The following is an 18371-nucleotide window of genomic DNA, read 5'->3' on the forward strand; positions in this document are numbered from 1 at the left end:
AGCGTCTCTCCCGCAGAGCCTTCCACTGGAGCCCATCCATCATCTCCGCAACGCTTTCACGATTACTAAATGATCCCGTAACGAAGCGCGCCGCTCTCCGTTGGATCTTCTCTATCTCTTCTATCAACCCTATCTGGTACAGATCCCACACCGGTGAGCAGTATTCAAGAAGTGGGCGAACAAGCATACTGTAACCTACTTCCTTTGTTTTCGGATTGCATTTCCTTAGGATTCTTCCAATGAATCTCAGTCTGGCATCTGCTTTACCGACGATCAACTTTATATGGTCATTCCATTTTAAATCACCCCTAATGCCTACTCTCAGACAATTTATGGAATTAACTGTTTCCAGTTGCTGACCTGCTATATTGTAGCTAAATGATAAAGGATCTTTCTTTCCATGTAATCGCAGCACATTACACTTGTCTACATTGAGATTCAATCGCCATTCCCTGCACCATGCGTCAATTCGTTGCAGATCCTCCTGCATTTCAGTGCAATTTTCCATTGTTACAACCTCTCGATATACAACAGCATCATTCACAAAAAGCCTTAGTGAACTTCTGATGTTATCCACAAGGTCACTTATGTACAGGGTTATTACAAATGATTGAAGCGATTTCACAGATCTACAATAACTTTATTATTTGAGATATTTTCACAATGCTTTGCACACACATACAAAAACTCAAAAAGTTTTTTTAGGTATTCACAAATGTTCAATATATGCCCCTTTAGTGATTCGGCAGACATCAAGCCGATAATCAAGTTCCTCCCACACTCGGCGCAGCATGTCCCCATCAATGAGTTCGAAAGCATCGTTGATGCGAGCCCGCAGTTCTGGCACATTTCTTGGTAGAGGAGGTTTAAACACTGAATCTTTCACATAACCCTACAGAAAAAATCGCCTGGAGTTAAGTCAGGAGGGCGTGGAGGCCATGACATGAATTGCTGATCATGATCTCCACCACAACCGATCCATCGGTTTTTCAATCTCCTGTTTAAGAAATGCCGAACATCAAGATGGAAGTGCGGTGGAGCACCATCCTGTTGAAAGATGAAGTCGGCGCTGTCGGTCTCCAGTTGTGGCATGAGCCAATTTTCCAGCATGTCCAGATACACATGTCCTGTAACGTTTTTTTCACAGAAGAAAAAGGGGCCGTAAAATTTAAACCGTGAGATTGCACAAAACACGTTAACTTTTGGTGAATTGCGAATTTGCTGCACGAATGCGTGAGGATTCTCTACCGCCCAGATTCGCACATTGTGTCTGTTCACTTCACCATTAAGAAAAAATGTTGCAACTTCCGTGGGCTACACGTGAAACTTGCCCGCACGCGTTCAACCGTTTCTTCGCTCACTGCAGGCCGACCCGTTGATTTCCCCTTACAGAGGCATCCAGAAGCTTTAAACTGCGCATACCATCGCCGAATGGAGTTAGCAGTTGGTGGATCTTTGTTGAACTTCGCCCTGGAGTGTCGTTGCACTGTTACGACTGACTGATATGAGTGCATTTCAAGCACGACATACGCTTTCTCGGCTCCTGTCGCCATTTTGTCTCACTGTGCTCTCGAGCGCTCCTGGCAGCAGAAACCTGAAGTGCGGCTTCAGCCGAACAAAACTCTATGAGTTTTTCTACGTATCTGTAGTGTGTCGTGACCACATGTCAATGAATGGAGCTACAGTGAATTTATGAAATCGCTTCAATCATTTGTAATAGCCCTGTATATTGTGAATAGCAACAGTCCTTTGACACTCCTCTGTGGCACACCTAAAATCACTCTTACTTCGGAAGGCTTCTCTCCATTGAGAATGACATGTTGCATTCTGTTATCTAGGAACTCTTCAATCCAATCACACATTTGGTCTGATAGTCCTTATGCTCTTACTTTGTTCATTGAACATCTGTGGGGAACTGTATCAAACGCCTTGCGGAAGTCAAGAAACACGGAATCTACCTGGTAACCCGTGTCTATGGCCCTCTGAGTCTCGTGGACGAGTAGCACGAGCTGGGTTTCACACGATTGTCTTTTTCGAAACTCATGCTGATTCCTACAGAGTAGATTTCTAGTCTCCAGAAAAGTCATTCTACTCAAACATAATACATGTTCCACAATTCTACAACTTATCGACGTTAGAGATATAGGTCTATAGTTCTGAACATCTGTTCAACGTCCCTTCTTGAAAACAGCGATGACCTGTGCCCTTTTCCAATCCTTTGGAAGGCTACGTTTTTCTAGAGACCTACGGTGCACTGCTGCAAGAAGGGGGCAAGTTCATGTAAAATCGAACTGGTATTCCACCAGGTCCAGCGGCCTTACCTCTTTTGAGCGAATTTAATTGTTTTTCTATCCCTCTGTCATCTATTTCGATATCTACCATTTTGTCATCTGTGCGACAATCTAGATAAGGAACTACAGTCCAGTCTTCCTCTGTGAAACAGTATTGGAAAAAGATGTTTAGTATTTCAGCCTTTAGTCTGTCATCCTCTGTTTCAGGACCATTTTGGTCACAGAGTGCCTGGACATTTTATTTTGATCCACCTACCTCTTTGACATAAGACTAAAATTTCTTAGGATTTTCTGCCAAGTCAGTACATAGAACTTTACTTTCGTATTCATTGAACACCTCTCGCATAGCCCTCCTCACACCACATTTCGCTTCGCATAATTTTTGTTTGTCTGTAAGGCTTTGGCTATGTTTATGTTTGCTATGAAGTTCCCTTTGCTTCCGCAGCAGTTTTCTAACTGGATTGTTGTACCATGGTGGCTCATTTCCATCTCTTACGATCTTGCCTGGCACATACTCATCTAATGCATATTGTACGATGGTTTTGAACTTCGTCCACTGATCCTCGAGATAAAACTTTTGTGTTGAGCTGTCAAGTACACTGAAATCTGCTTTTTGTCACTTTTGCTAAACAGAAAAATCTTCCTACCTTTTTTAATATTTCTATTTACGGCTAAAATCATCGATGCAGTAACCACTTTATGATTCTTGATTCCCTGTTCTGCGTTAACTGTTTCAAATAGTTCAGGTCTGTTTATCACCAGAAGGTGTAATATGTTATCGCCACGAGTCGGTTCTCTGTTTAACTGCTCAATGTAGTTTTCAGATAATGCACTTAAAAAAAATTTCACTGGATTCTTTGTCCCTGCCACCCGTTATAAACGTTTGAGTCTCCCAGTCTATATCCAGCAAATTAAAATCTCCACCCAGACCTATAACATGGTCGGGAAATCTACTCAAAATATTTTCCAAATTATCCTTCAGGTGCTCTGCCACAACAGCTGCTGAGCCAGGGGGCATACAGACATCCAATTACCATGTTTGAGCCTGCTTTAACTGTGACCTTCACCCAAATTATTTAACATTTAAGATCTCCGTCAATTACCTTTGATACTACTGCACTTTTTATCGTTATAAACATGCCTCCCCCTTCACCGTCCAGTCTGTCTCTAGGGTATACATTCCAATCTGAGTTTAGAATTTCATTACTGTTTACATCTGGTTTCGGCCAAGTTTCTGTCCATAGTACTATGTGGGTATTGTGACTGTTTATTTATGAGAGCAGTTCTGGGACCTTTCTATAGATGCTCCTGCAGTTTACTATTATCACATTAATATTGTTATTCCCTGTTGCGTTTTGACTACTACTACCTTGTCGCATCTCAGGAGGCATCTTTTGGGCCTAGGGAGGGAATTCTCTAACCTAAAAAACCCACATGTGCACTCCACATGTACACCGCTACCCTTGTAGCCGCTTCCTGTGTGTAGTGCATGCCTGACCTATTCAGGGGGACCCTACATTTCTCCACCCAATAGCGGAGGTCGAGAAAGTTGCACCCCAGATCTCCACAGAATCGTCTGAGACTCTGGTTTAAGCCTTCCACTCAGCTCCAAACCAGAGGACCGCGATCGGTTCTGGGAACGATACTACAAATAGTTAGCTCAGATTTCACCCTGCGAGCGAGGCTTTCCACCTTCACCAACTCCGCCAACTGCCTGTATGAACTGAGGATGACCTCTGAACCCAGGTGGCAGGAGTAATTGGTACCGACATAAGCAACAATCTGCAGTCGAGTGCACCCAGTGCACTCTATCGCCACCGGCAGGACCGCCTCCACATCTCGGATGAGACCCCCCGGCAAGCAGACAGAGTGAACACTGGCCTTCTTCCCTGACCTTTCCCCTATTTCCCTAAGGGGCTCTATCACCCGCCTAACACTGGAGCTTCCAATCACTAATAAACCCCTCTCCCTGTGTTTGCTCGGACCTTGCTGAAAATGTCCACTCAGAGGCAGAGCGGGCGATGCCACACGGCCAGCCTCCACATTGACCCTCTGCCTCGTGCGACGCGAACACCGCTGAACCCACCACTCTCCTTGGGGAGAGGGTGGCCCAGCCGCGCCCGGTACCTGCGAAGATGTCTCGACAGCAGGGACCGTGGAGCATGTAACACCTGGGGTGTACCATGCGATGCACCAGACTCCCCACTGCCGCTACACTCCGAGGCAGCAGCCTGAAGATGGCTGACCACAGCTATCAACATGTTCAGCTGTTTGCGAACAGTGGCCAGCTCCTCCTGCATCCGCACACAGCAGTCACATGTCCTATCCATCCTAAGAAATCAACAATTTACTATAGAGTGTTAATAAACTTTTAACTAGACTGCTAATTCACTAAATGCGGCTGATAGCTGACTAAACTGTGGTTACTAGACACTTCTTGTTCAAAACAATGAAAATAAGCACTACCGGTCTCTGGACTGTATTCAAAACAAACACGATATCTATGAAAGACTATTACAAGTACTCTAAAATTAAAGCTTTCTAAAAGCAAAAATACACAGAAAAAGAAGTGACAAGTAAGAAAAACACAGTTAATACTTAAATTAACATAGCTCGCTGCACAGCAGATGTGAAGCAGATGGCAGTTAGGATGATCTTACATATATTCCCACCCAGGAAGTACATATTATTGGGAGCTGAAGGTCTAGTACTAGCAAATAAATATGAAATATCAGTGTCTATGTTATTAACAAAGCACACTGCAATGTTCCTTCACACATGCTGCACACTTTTTAATAACACAGGCACTGTTATTCACCTTATATGTAGTCACAGACGGGCATTAGCCCCCGGAGATAACAGTAGTCGTGTGTGTGTATGTTATGAACGCACGTGTGTTTTATTCTGTCTATGACAGATGAAGTACTTGTGCAATAGTTAAATGACATCTAGCAGACTTCTTCAATGTGCCTGTCTGTCCCTCAACACTTCCTCTATTTAGTGCGTAGGAATCTATTCTTTTTGTAAAAACGAAAATAATTTTGTCAATACCAGAAATGTATTTAAATATGCAGGAAAGTTTATAAATATTTCTAATGTTATAAAAAAACCATTAAGGTTCGGAAAGAACCCACTTGTTAGAAATGTTACACTGTTCCATTACAAAAAGCAAATCAAAAGAACATATTTCACATAAAGCAAACGTTTCTTACACTTTTGTCTATACGAAGTCTACAGACACAATCAAACCAATTACTAATTCACAACTATTAATGAAAAGAAGAGAAGTAAACAAATGACTTTAGGCAGACATTAAACCTAACATGCTAGTATTACATGTAAAAAAAATAAAAAAAGGTTTAAATAAAATACTAAATACTCACCCCACAGTGCAGCACATAAAATTTCTGAATTGAATCTCTTCTTGTATTTGCGGATCTCTGGTGTATCAGAACCAACATCATGTGATGTCGGGGTTACATTCACATTCACATGAGATTCTCTTCTCGCAGGACCAGATCCACCAGCACCAAATCCAAAAGTTAAGAAGGAACGTTGTTTCTGTTGAAGGAGGTGTGGAGGAGATTTAGAAACAGCCTGACGATACTGAAGAAAAATAAAAACAACACCAAGTTAAACTCCACTTGTTACTGAATTTTATTACTTAATTAAATTCATTACAATTACAATACTAAATTCACAAGAAGTTATAACTGAACACCTCCACAACAAAAAATGCGTAATTCAACCACACTGGCACTGTTCACCTCAACATGTACCAGCAATGATATCACCTCTGTAAACCAGCAATGATATCACCTCTGTAACACCTATCACAGATTTTTTTTAAAAGAAAGAAAGAAAGAGAGAGAGAGAGAGAGAGAGAGAGAGAGCAGAAAGTATAATAGCTAACACATCATGAAGCATTTTTATGTATGCTGCACAAAACTGACCACCTCATTAGAAACTGAATTTCACTACAAGGGTCACATTAGAATGTGCTGAAACTGGCTTAGTTGTAGATCACTGCTGATGCTCAAGAAAGACATGTTAGCAGTATACGAACTGAGATACTGATGCAAATTTCAATAATATACGTTATGGCTATTACAAGTGGACAGACACTCACCTGTCACACATTTTAGATGATATTATGAAGACATCAGCCACAGAGTTTTGATGGAGGCAATGTTTTTTATCATTTCATAAGGGATTTGCATGTGAATCAGAGATTATGCAAGTTATTTGGGGATTAGCCCCAAACATTATTTATTGGCAAGTTATTTGGGGGTTATCCCCAACACTACTTATTGGTTCAATGTATTTAGACAAAACAAACCCACAGAAAACAACAGTATATTTTTAAATTAAATTAAGTGTGGGTGCTAAAGAAGAAAATACATCTCATTCCAGGGGAATGAGCAGCAGGTTAAATTTATAATTCAGTACTGAAATGTGGGTGTAAAAATTTAATTCATGCAGAAAATGGTAGACACACATGTGGATCTTTCATGTCATGGCCACGCAGCCAAAGTGAAGAGAAGAAGGAAAGCAGGAAAAAGAATGTATTTCCTTCATTGGAAGTTTGAACAACAACACAATTTGAAAGTAGCTCTCTCTGCTTATTAAACATTCCTAAAGAAGCAACAAGTGAGGCTTTTTATAAGCAAATTGAATTTTCAGAGCAGCAGAATTGGCACAACTGCTCAATATTTTCTGAGAGAGAGATTATGAGTCTTGTGTTTGCATCATATATAATTTCAAACACACAAAATGTAACTTTCGCAGCCATTTATTCATTCCCTAGTTGGTCGAATTCTGCAAATGAAACTGCTTTCCTTTACCAAGTACCAATGCTGTTAAATCTCAAAGTGCCATCAGACCTTTGACAAACGTATACTTTCACTGGAAAAAAAAAATTGGCAAATCAAAGTATTGGCTTAATAGTAGAAGGGAGAGAGTCAGGTAGTGTATGATGAGAGTATCTTATGAAATCAGCTGCTAAGAATGATGGAATCTTAAGTAGTCACAGCATTAAAATATTCAAAAACTTGCTAAAAGTGTTACACATAAATGAAAGCAGCTGTTTCATTATGCGATGTACAGAAGAAACATAAAATAGCTGTATACAGTTGCATATATGTTATATACATCAGAAAATGTTTTGTAAGATTCCAGCAAGCATAGGATCCTGATAAACAGTGTTACATGAAAGTACAGCACCATTAATTAAAAAATTACAGTGAATCGGAATATTATCCTTATATTTCAGCTGGAAAGCATTTCTGAAGAAGAGAAATTTGTTAATATCGGGTATAGATTTAAGTGTAAGGAAGTCGTTTCTGAAAGTATTTGTATGGAGTGTAGCCATGTGTGGAAGTGAAACATGTACGATAAATAGTTTGGACAAGAAGAGAATAGAAGCTTTTGAAATGGGGTGCTACAGACGAATGCTGAAGATTAGATGGGTAGATCACATAACTAATGAGGAAGTATTGAATAGGATTGGGGAGAACAGAAGTTTGTAGCACAATTTGACTAAAAGAAGGGATCGGTTGGTAGGACATGTTCTGAGGCAACAAGGGATCACTAATTTAGTATTGGAGGGCAGCGTGGAGGGTAAAAATCATAGAGGGAGAACAAGAGATGAATACACTAAGCAGATTCAGAATGATGTAGGTTGCGGTAGGTACTGGGAGATGAAGAAGCTTGCACATGATTGAGTAGCATGGAGAGCTGCATCAAACCAGTCTCAGGACTGAAGACCACAACAACAACAACAACAACATTTCAGCTGTGTAACTACATTTGATAAATATGAGATTCAAATATAAATTTTAACAGGCATAGCAACTTTCCCATTGGATGAATAAAACATGACTGATAAAATCAACACCACTTTTTTGTGCAGATGATACGTTAAAAATTATTTTGAGGCAAATAAAGAAATATAGTTGCATGACCTTTGTCATTCAACATTTTGTTAAGTTGTGTGACAACCACAGGTATATCCACTGTCAAGAGTGAGGCAACAAGCCATATCTGAAATCCAGGTATTGACAGCCATAATAATCTACTATAATTTTTGTTGTCACTACAGCTAGTACACAATTTCTGTTTGAAACTAAGATTTTAAATCTGTTGTTTTGACCTGCACTAACTTTAGTTTGTGGTTTAAGCTTTATTCGAGTTTCAGACAGTATTATGAGCGTATGATGCATGCCCTCATCACCACATCTATGTAAAATTGGCTTAAATGTTACATATACATGAGTCCTGCACCGTGCTCGATGCATTACAGAAGCATTCTTGTCACAAAATTGGTACTCAATTTCAGCAACCAACATATTTTGGATACATCAGTGATTTTTGTCAACTGCAGTTCTGAGACGATGAAGCTGTATGTGAATACAATTTGTCTGTGTGCTCTTAGGAACACAAGTTCGTATACTAAGCTACCACATTGCAACCTTCTTTTACCTCTACTTCCATTAAACGCTGGATGGTTGTATTTACTCATTCCACTGTTCATAATTTTTTTTCATTCTCTGAACAACACAATAACAGAATCATGTCTGTCACAAAGGGGTTCTCAATTTCAACGGTCAACATGTTTTGGATACACCAGCGATTCGTGTACCTGCAACGTGTTAAATATTTTGCACGTGTATTTCAAATGCCATTCACTATATGCAAAGATATACCTCACAGTGCCTATGAAACACTTGCAGGTATCATTCTTCAAATACAACACCGATTTCAAAGGAGTGGAGGGTTTAGATGGAGGCAATAGATGACAAATGCGAGACTAATGTCGAGAAAAAGATGAAAAGAAACAGACTCTTTTTCACAAATATGGGAGAGGGAAAAAATAATTGGTAAAAAGTAAGGGTACATTACTAACAATGCAACACCAAGACATGGCATGCTAGTAATAGAGGAGAAACGAAAACAGAACGAAGTTAGAAAATAATAATAATAATAATAATAACTAAAAATTTGGGGTGTGAAGCAGTATACGCAGAAGAGTGGAAGCACTGAAGGGTATAAAAATAAATTAAAATCACAAAATATGTTCAAAAGTAGTTATAACAACAGTACAAACAACAATAAGGATAACAAAATGCAAGCAGTTGGCAGAATCATACATGCAGCAACATGAAGAGAGTACATTAAGTTACTTTCTAGGTGCATGTGGCTAGGGTAAGTTTTATCCTCTTATGAGAGAATCAGTATGTGTATTGTGTGTGACGTACTGTGACATATTTTGTGTTATGTAGGACATGAAGATTTGTGTTATATATGACATGAAGACAACTCCAAACCTTAACGATATGGTGAGAGGCTACCTTTACATTATTTGTATACCATGCATGACTTTCCAGTACAGTATTAACAGTAATAGACTGTTACTTATATTTTTCTATGAAATATGTCATTTCGTATCAAAATGAGAAGGCAGTTTTGCTCTGATTTTTGCATACAAGGCTTTGTTAGTATTATAATATGGAACTCAGTGCGTTATTTTCTTCTGAAAAGATCATTGCCAATATGCTGATTAAAAAAGCATACTGAAAAATGACAACAGAAGACTGAAATAATATGGCACAATTTCAAATTGCGTTATTTACAAAAGGGAACAAAAACAAAATATTTCATTCTTCACAGCTGTGAGCTTTTAAGATAACTGATAATAGTGCATATTACACTTGTACTTTACATAAGTTATTTCTAAGCTTACATCTACAGTGACTGAGTTAGAAACTACAAAATGAAGACAACTATTAAAAAGAAACGACGAAAACTATGCTGTTTTCATTCCAGGCAAGTTGCAAATTTAAAACTACACAAAAACTAAAATAAATACACATCCCAAGTATTTTAAATAAAAAAAGTTGATAAATAAAAAACACACAAACACACACACAAATTTCAAGCTTTCGCAACCCAAGGTTGCAGCATCTTTATTTTTTATATATATTTTTCCCACGTGGAATGCTTCCCTCTATTACACACACACACACACACACACACACACACACACACACACACACACACACACAAACTGATGAGTCAAAACATTATGGCCACTGCCCACTGTGAGGCCGGGAAAGAATTCAAATGGAAGAGAGATGGATGGATCGTCATCACAGCTAACTTATGGGCTGCAAATGTAGAAACCCACTGATAGAAGTGGTTTTGACGAAGAGTACATTGCTTTGGTGCTTTGGCTGGAAACAAGAATCTCTGAAATGGTACAGCTGGTGTACTATTGTTGTGAGCACCTATGGAAAGTGGTTCAAGGATGGTGAAATAACGAGTAGGCTGTGTAGTATTGGACAACAATGTCTCATTACAAAATGTAGAGCTCAGACGATCTTCCAGTGGGTAATCCAGGACAGGATGAATGGCAGATCTGACAACAGAGTACAATGCCGGTGCAGGCACAAGTGTTTGAGAGCACACTGATCAAAGGTCATTGTTCAATGTGGAGCTCCACAACACACGACCCCAGTGTGTTCCTGTCTTGACCCAACAACGTCATCAGTTATGACTAAACTGGGCACAGCATTACTGAGTTTTCACTGTGGATCAGTGTGTCAACTGTTGAATGAATTGCATTTCTTGTTACACCAGGTGAATGGTTGGATTCTTACAAGCCTTCATCCTGGAAAATGGCTGCATAAAACATACACCACACTACACACACAGGACGATGAGAGCAGAATTGTGCTATAGGGTACACTGAGTTGGGTTTCCATGGGATCTGTGGTGGTAATCGAAGGCATGATGACAGCAGTGAACAACGTGAACATTACTGCAGACCACCTGTATCGCTTCATACTTGAAGTTCGACCTGCAGTGATGACATCTTCCAGTAGTATTACTGTGCATGTAGCAAGGTCAGAATCATGCTACAGTGGTTTGAGGGACATTTTCGTGAACTCACATTGATGTCTTAGACAGCTAATGTGCCGGATCTAAACCCAGTGGAACCCATTTACATGTAAACCACCATCCTATAATTTTCAGGGATTGCTTCACCTTTGCATAGATATCTAGTGACACGTACTTCTGGAATCCTGTGAAGGACCTGTAGAATCAATGCCAAGCAGAATCTCTGCTGTACTGTGTTCAAAAAGTGGAAAAACACACTATTACACAGGTGGGCATAATGTTTTGGCTCACCACTGTATAATGTATATTTGCAAACTGAAGTGATAAACAAAAATTTGTACAAAGGCTGGGCTTCGAATCTGGGTCTCCTGTTCACTAAGTAGATGCAATAACCACTACACCACCCTCACACAGTGGCTTTGCACAACTGCATGGACTAACTGGCACACCTCCCTCCTCAATTCAAAATCCCAATCATGCTTCAGCCAACATGGTATTCATTTGATAAAACCCACATGGTATTCATCTGATAAAAGCACATATGTATACATGAACAGCTGAATGTATTGAAAGAAGTGCTCCATTCACATTTGACCAACAGCAAATACAACCCATTCTTGCAAATTATATTCCACAGAATGAATTGCAAACAAAGCAACAGAGTATATGAAAACTAGGCGTATTAGCAAATGGAATATCCATATCAGAAAATCCCTTACACTTCTACAAAAATTATACATTGGCCTGAAATGACTGCCTTTCTGATATGCTAAATGCCTGTGCAGTACACACGTTACATTTTAGGATCCCCAGAATTTAGGTGCAGATGTGAACATTAGGTTTATTTGTCTGATAAGTTTTAGAGGCTCATTGCAACAGACTGATCACTACTACGCATCTCTTAGTCCTGAGCCATTATGAATACTATTTCAGTGCCAGCACCATCAACAGCTACAAGTCTGAATACTTGAAGCAAACGAACAAGAAGACATATATGACTACCCTGTTCACAGTCAGTACATTACAGATGAATTACTCTTGGCTTTCAAGTTTTGTGTACACCTTCTAGTGACAGCCATAATTAAATGAAATTTCAACCACAGTCATTTCTCAATGATTGCAAAGAAAAGAACTTAATGTTTTAAACATTTCTGCTGTTTTTATAACTTTCAATAATAATAATAACAGAAGTAAAAGAAAGAGGTTATTACAAATACACATGGTTTAAAACAGTAATCTTATTTTGCACTGAATTAAAATAAATAAACCAAAATCATCATCATTCTGCATATTTCTGAAAGCCAATCATGAGTTAACTGTACACTATATGAAAACTAATGAAGATTTCTTAATGCAATTACTATATTGCACAGTAAGTTAATGAGATTTAATTAACTGCAGTACTAAGACTTCATTACTTTAAAACAATGACTATGTCAAGTGTTAATCTCTCTTTATGAACCAGGCAATTGTAGACAATATCTCCATTGATACATTTCAAATTAGCTACACCTAATGTTAACAGATATGTGCATACTTACATATGGATTAATATGCTCTTGTGTCCATTTTATCCCCCCGCCCGTTAGTGGGAATATGCATCAAAGAAGAGAATTAAGTATATTAGTGGTCAGCTGAATGAAATGTGATCGTGTCATTCAAAACATAAAAAACTATAAACAAAGTTTCTGGTTAAACAGAACAAATAATGAACACAAAAAAAACCATTAAAAATAGAAAGAGTAAGATTAATAAATAGCAGATTGCAGGCGTAGGTGCAAACAGCTTGCCTTCTCTGTAGCATGCTTTACACACACACAAGCATAATTATGTGCATTATATATACTCATGCAATACAAAAAGGATTGGAGGAAAGAAGATTTTGGGGATTGTATCAATAAGTTTTAGTGACTTATCTCAGAGCAGATTTCTAAAGTAATATGAACCTATTTACACAAAACTGAAAAGAACCATAAGCAAATTAAATAAATGTTTCCAGCAGTTTGATGTGAGTACTAGACCATGACTCAAACTCAGTATTCAGTTCTCTCTTAAAGATAAATATACAAATACAATTTGCAACAAAGTTGCAATCTGCCACTCTTCAACTGTGCCAACCTCTGCTGACATTTTTGGTAACATTGGAGAATTGGCCTACCTTCAATAACTAAGTTGAAAGATAATGATTTTACCAGAACATAAGGCTTAGCTTTCAGGTCACCCTACAAACTTAGTTATAGAGCTGCTGTGGTGTTTCGGGCAGAGGACCAAAGAAAGTGATAGGATGAGGATGGGAGAAGGAGAGCTTTTTATTGTTTCATGATATGCTAAGGCTGCTACATCAGCTAAGTTGTTGGGCAAGGCTCTCAAGAAAATAGGTCTGAATGTAAATTGTGGTCCAAACATAGGTTAGCTTGAAAAAGGATCTTGACAACAAACTTCAATGTAGAGTAAGAAATAATTGAGGTTATAGTATATTTTACAGTTAGCAGCTTTGTTATGGAACAAAAGTAAAACAAAAAATGAGCACCAGAGAGGAAAAAAAAAAAAAAAAAAAAAAAAAGACACGCTCTGCAAACACAAACTGCACAAAAACTGTGGAAATGTTCTGATGTTAACACTGAAAGCCTATAAAGTTTGATAACCTGAAATTAGAAAGGGTAATACCAATAGATATAATGAAGGCCATGATATTGATTTGTAATGTGATGTGACCCACAAGGAAAACATAACAAATTTAGCACCTGCATTTCTAAAAATCCAAATAAAAATAATTTATTCATAAAAGAGAGATTTTCCTCAAATAACACACATCATCACACACTTGACAATGAAATGAGTAAAAAGCTCTGCGCTGGATGCTCAATTAAAAAACTTATTAGTCTCAAAATGTAAAATAGTGTTTTGTGATGGGATTAAACTTATTAGTCTCAAAATGTAAAATAGTGTTTTGTGATGGGATTATCATTCACACAGTCTCAAGTGTGGCACAGAAAGGAGTGAGGTATCTAGGCACAAAAATCCTGAACCACTTACTCACAGTTGTAAATAATTTATGAGATAATATAATTAACTTTAAACACAAACTGAAATCACATCTGCTTGAAGCACTCCCACTCCACTACAACATGTTTAAGAGGGACTGTAACTTAAGCTAATCATGTCAGTAGTCAGCTTGTTGCCATATTTTTTACTGATAATATGTATCACGGTTGCAAAGTTGTCTTATTCTCTGTCATAGCAAGAAGTTACAATAATTATGAACTACAGAACACAGAAATAACTAAATTAAGATACTCCCAAAGTAATAAATGTTTCTGAGGTTTTCAGCTGTGTTGGGAGTATGGTGTTACTGAATTTGCAGCATTTTATTCACCCAACTGCTAGTTGTCTCCTAGTGATAATGTCACTTGTTGATGGAAAACCTCAGCATGGTGTATCAGTAGTTGCGGCAAGACAGAAATACACAAAATGATGAATTTGATTTCAAGCTCACTGATGATAATGCAGTCTCCATCATGTTACTACAATAAATGTATAATAATACAGCTGAGATGGTCTTCATCAAAACTGATATTAGTACCAGTTGTGGTGCTCAACATGTGGAAAATTATTTGCAGTCTCTACCAGCAGTATGTATCTGTATCAGAATGTGAAAATTAAACCATGTTGCTTAGCAAATTTTACTGACAGTTAACACTTTGCTGCAGTCCTCCATCAACATTCAACATTATAAGCATTTCATTTGTTAGAATATTGTGTAGTTTTAGTGATACCAAGTAATGGAGCTCCTGAGAGCCTCAACATCACTTTCTTTCTTGTTTATGCTTCCTGTACATACTTAACTCTCCACTTGACAGGCACAAATGTTTTTTGGAGAATTCAACCAGCACACCTCTTATGTCCTGCAACCACCACAGGTCAGCTGTTCATGGCTTCTGGCACAGAAGTTTTTTCTTTGTCATATTTTGTAGGTAAATTTCACAATAGTTTATTTTTTATCTGCTGATTGCTCATTTCATCAGTCAGGCATGTATTATACATATGTTTCTTTAATTTACAAGATTGTATGTGAAAGAAGGCAACACATATTATAACCTATTTTAGTATGTAATTTATGAAACATGTTGAGAAATTATGTCAGCACTCATGTGGTAGTCAAAGAGTTAAAGAATGAATGGCAGGTAACACAGCAATTATTAATCTAACCATTGGAAGCTCCTGTGGATCTTACTTGCAGAGTGCCACAAAGAAGAAAAATAGCACAGTCAGAACTATGTGTACCAGTGGTAGATTAGTGACTCTTAGATGCAACCAGGCAGCATGTCATATAATTAGCTAGAACTAAAGTAAAACCAATTGATATAGTGAAATAAACCAGCCTTAAAGTCAGCATAATGTACAGCTAAACAGTAAAATAAAAAAGAAGTCATAAAGAAGCAACAGGAGTGGATTAGAAATATCCGGAGTAATTGAATACTATTTCATCTACCCTTGTTTTTCTTCCACATTTAGTCTAATTCAGTTTAATTTAACAAGATAATAGAAAATTATGTTGAGAATCTTAGGCACTGCATAAGCTGGTGGCACTAAAATTACTCAATGTTCTATCAAATTAAATGCTTATTGCCTTCGCAAGATAATGATAACTGTTGGAGGAGGATCCCTGTCCAGAGTTAATTATCAGTAAAATTTGACATCCTGATAAAAGTACACACCGCTTAAAGAGACTGCAGGAGCCAGATATCAAGATCACCATTTTGTGTTCACACATTCCTGTCTTGGCACAGCAATAAAACATCTTGCTAAGGTGATCCACCAACAGGCAACATTATAACTCGAGGATGACTAGCATATGGTTAAAAAAAAAAGTAGTAGGGACAGACCACCTTGAGGCACAGAGCACAGTCCATTAATTGCACAATACCTATAGCCACAACAAGCATTCAAAGTTGCCAATCCTTCTCTCCACCACTGCAACACTTTCTGCTAGCTCTGTGTTTGAGTTCCAGACAGCTTGCTGTTCTGTACGTTCACTGCACCCTGTATTTTCGTTTGTTTTCATTTTTACTGTGGCAGATTTGTTGTTACTGTTTTTGTTGTGTGACATGGAACAATATTAGAAATAGTTCACTGAAAGTTATGAGTGGAAAAGTTCGACATCATTCTGTCGGCTAGGGGATTGCCATATGAGATCAGTCGTGATGAATGGTTTGCACATTACATGTGTACTTTTAGACTGAAAAACTTTATAGCGGCCTGCTCCTCCCCGTTAAGAATGTAATCAGAAGAACTCCTGCAGCTCTGAACATAAACAAAGACGCAACTACAAATAATGGTAAGGAAATGTTTGAGAAATAAAATGAAGCTGGAATGACATTGAAGTCTGAAACTATTGGGGAGAAAGTGTTGTATGGATAAGAGAATTACCAATACAATTCCATTTCCTGAGGATACGATTTGTTATCATGTTTATGATTATTATTGCAGAACGCTGCATATTATTGGTCACTGTTACGAATCGTCTTATTAAAGTTAGCCACACACAGTTTTTTCATTTCATTAAATGACGACATGTGAAGCATCTGTCAAAGCAACAAGAGGGATGTTAGTGGACATCATCACAGAAATGAAGTTGGGGTTCAGTTGCATGTTTGAAGTGTGCAAACAACAATGGTAAATAGCTACATAAAAGAATTATATTTTCATAAATTTTGATGTTTTAATAAGAAGGCCTTGAAAGGTTAATTATATGCCTAGTGATCCATTTCGAAACCATATGGATGACCACTTAGTACTTGCTGCAGGAGTGGACCCTTGTGCATCATATTTAACTAAAATTATTTCATGTTAGAACGCTCTGGTTTGAAGTAGATTACTATTTGATGCATTCTTAAAATTTAATTCACTTAATATGTTCACCTATCTTCAATAACAAGACAGTTTCCCACAGGTCAAAAACTCTGTAACACTGTCAGAAGATAATTCATAAAGTGTTCCGGTCGTTATGCTGTGGTTGAATGGATTTCACCTTAAAACCCAATGTTTTGTAACCATCTACAGAGGACATTTTCAAGGCGGATCGTAGCTTCTTTGAATGTCTGATTTACACCCTGGCTCACTGCTGAGTTCAGGAACATTCCACTTCTGTGTGCTTCCATGCAGTGGCAAGACATCACAAGTTTTGAATACGTGAGCACAATTGGCTGTTATCGATGGCCATTGTCACCCCATGATGGAATACTAGTACACATCATCTTCTGAACTGGAATCCGGACGTTATTCAATTTCATGCCCTCCTCCTTCCTACTGAAATTCCTTTGGCCTCTCTGCATAACTATTTATGGTATCCGCTTGTGGCTGCCAGTACTTGAGCCCTATCAAAATGAATGTGGTGGTCCTGGCTGCAAAGCACGTTCTGCAACAGCTGATCTGTCAGTCTCCCATCTCCTGCAATTGCCCTTGTGCTCTTCTAGTCATTTTCTGACCACTCTTTTTGTAGTACCCACGTATACCTCCCCAAACTACACAGAATCCTATACACTCCTGCTTTTTCCAGCGGTTGACAAGCATCCTTGGCCGATTTTGAAATGTTTTAATTCTGCATCAAGCAGCTCTGGAGCTCTGGTTTGCAGTTTTTCCTTGCTCTATCTGCCACAGTTTTTATGATGACTTGCTATTGTTGGGTGTGGTGGTTTGAATCCTGGTGTACGCAACGGTCTGTCTGCATGGGTCTCTGGTAAACGGTGTGGCCCAAACTACCATCTTCTTTCTTGGAAACTAGCACATCAAGAAAGTTTTATCTTCCATCTAAATCCACCTCCTCCTCCATAGTAAACTGAATATTCAGATTGATCCTGTTGAGATGCTTGTGAAAATGAGACAGTTCCTCCCTGCCATGCTGCCATAAAACAAACATATCATCCATGTATTGGAACCAAATACAGTGAGACCCCTATTTTACATTTTTGTGCGGTCCAGACTTAAAACAATGCAAAACTGAGGAAAATGCAGAACTGAGGAAAATGTTACAACCTGCTAAAGTATGAGAAAAAACACATGTAACTGGTACACAAAATTAAAAATCATAATTTTCTCCAATACCTTGTATACAATCTGTCTAAGTGAAGCAAATTAAGTGTACAATACAATGTTTACCCAATAATTTGAGGTAATGATTTT

General features: G+C 38.3%; 1 protein-coding gene across 3 annotated transcripts in view; it reads right to left on the bottom strand.

Annotated features, from left to right (window-relative positions):
• LOC124777093 (serine/threonine-protein kinase mig-15) overlaps positions 1-18371 on the bottom strand; it is a 342698-nt gene that overhangs the window by 77452 nt on the left and 246875 nt on the right. For 2 of the 3 annotated variants that reach the window (XM_047252374.1, XM_047252372.1), the window contains one exon: positions 5675-5897. In XM_047252374.1, coding sequence (XP_047108330.1) covers positions 5675-5897 — 223 coding nt within the window. The remainder of the gene's footprint in view (positions 1-5674; positions 5898-18371) is intronic. The other variant, XM_047252373.1, reaches the window with a different exon arrangement.

The sequence above is a fragment of the Schistocerca piceifrons genome, chromosome 2, assembly GCF_021461385.2.
Source record: "Schistocerca piceifrons isolate TAMUIC-IGC-003096 chromosome 2, iqSchPice1.1, whole genome shotgun sequence".
NCBI lineage: Eukaryota > Metazoa > Arthropoda > Insecta > Orthoptera > Acrididae > Schistocerca > Schistocerca piceifrons.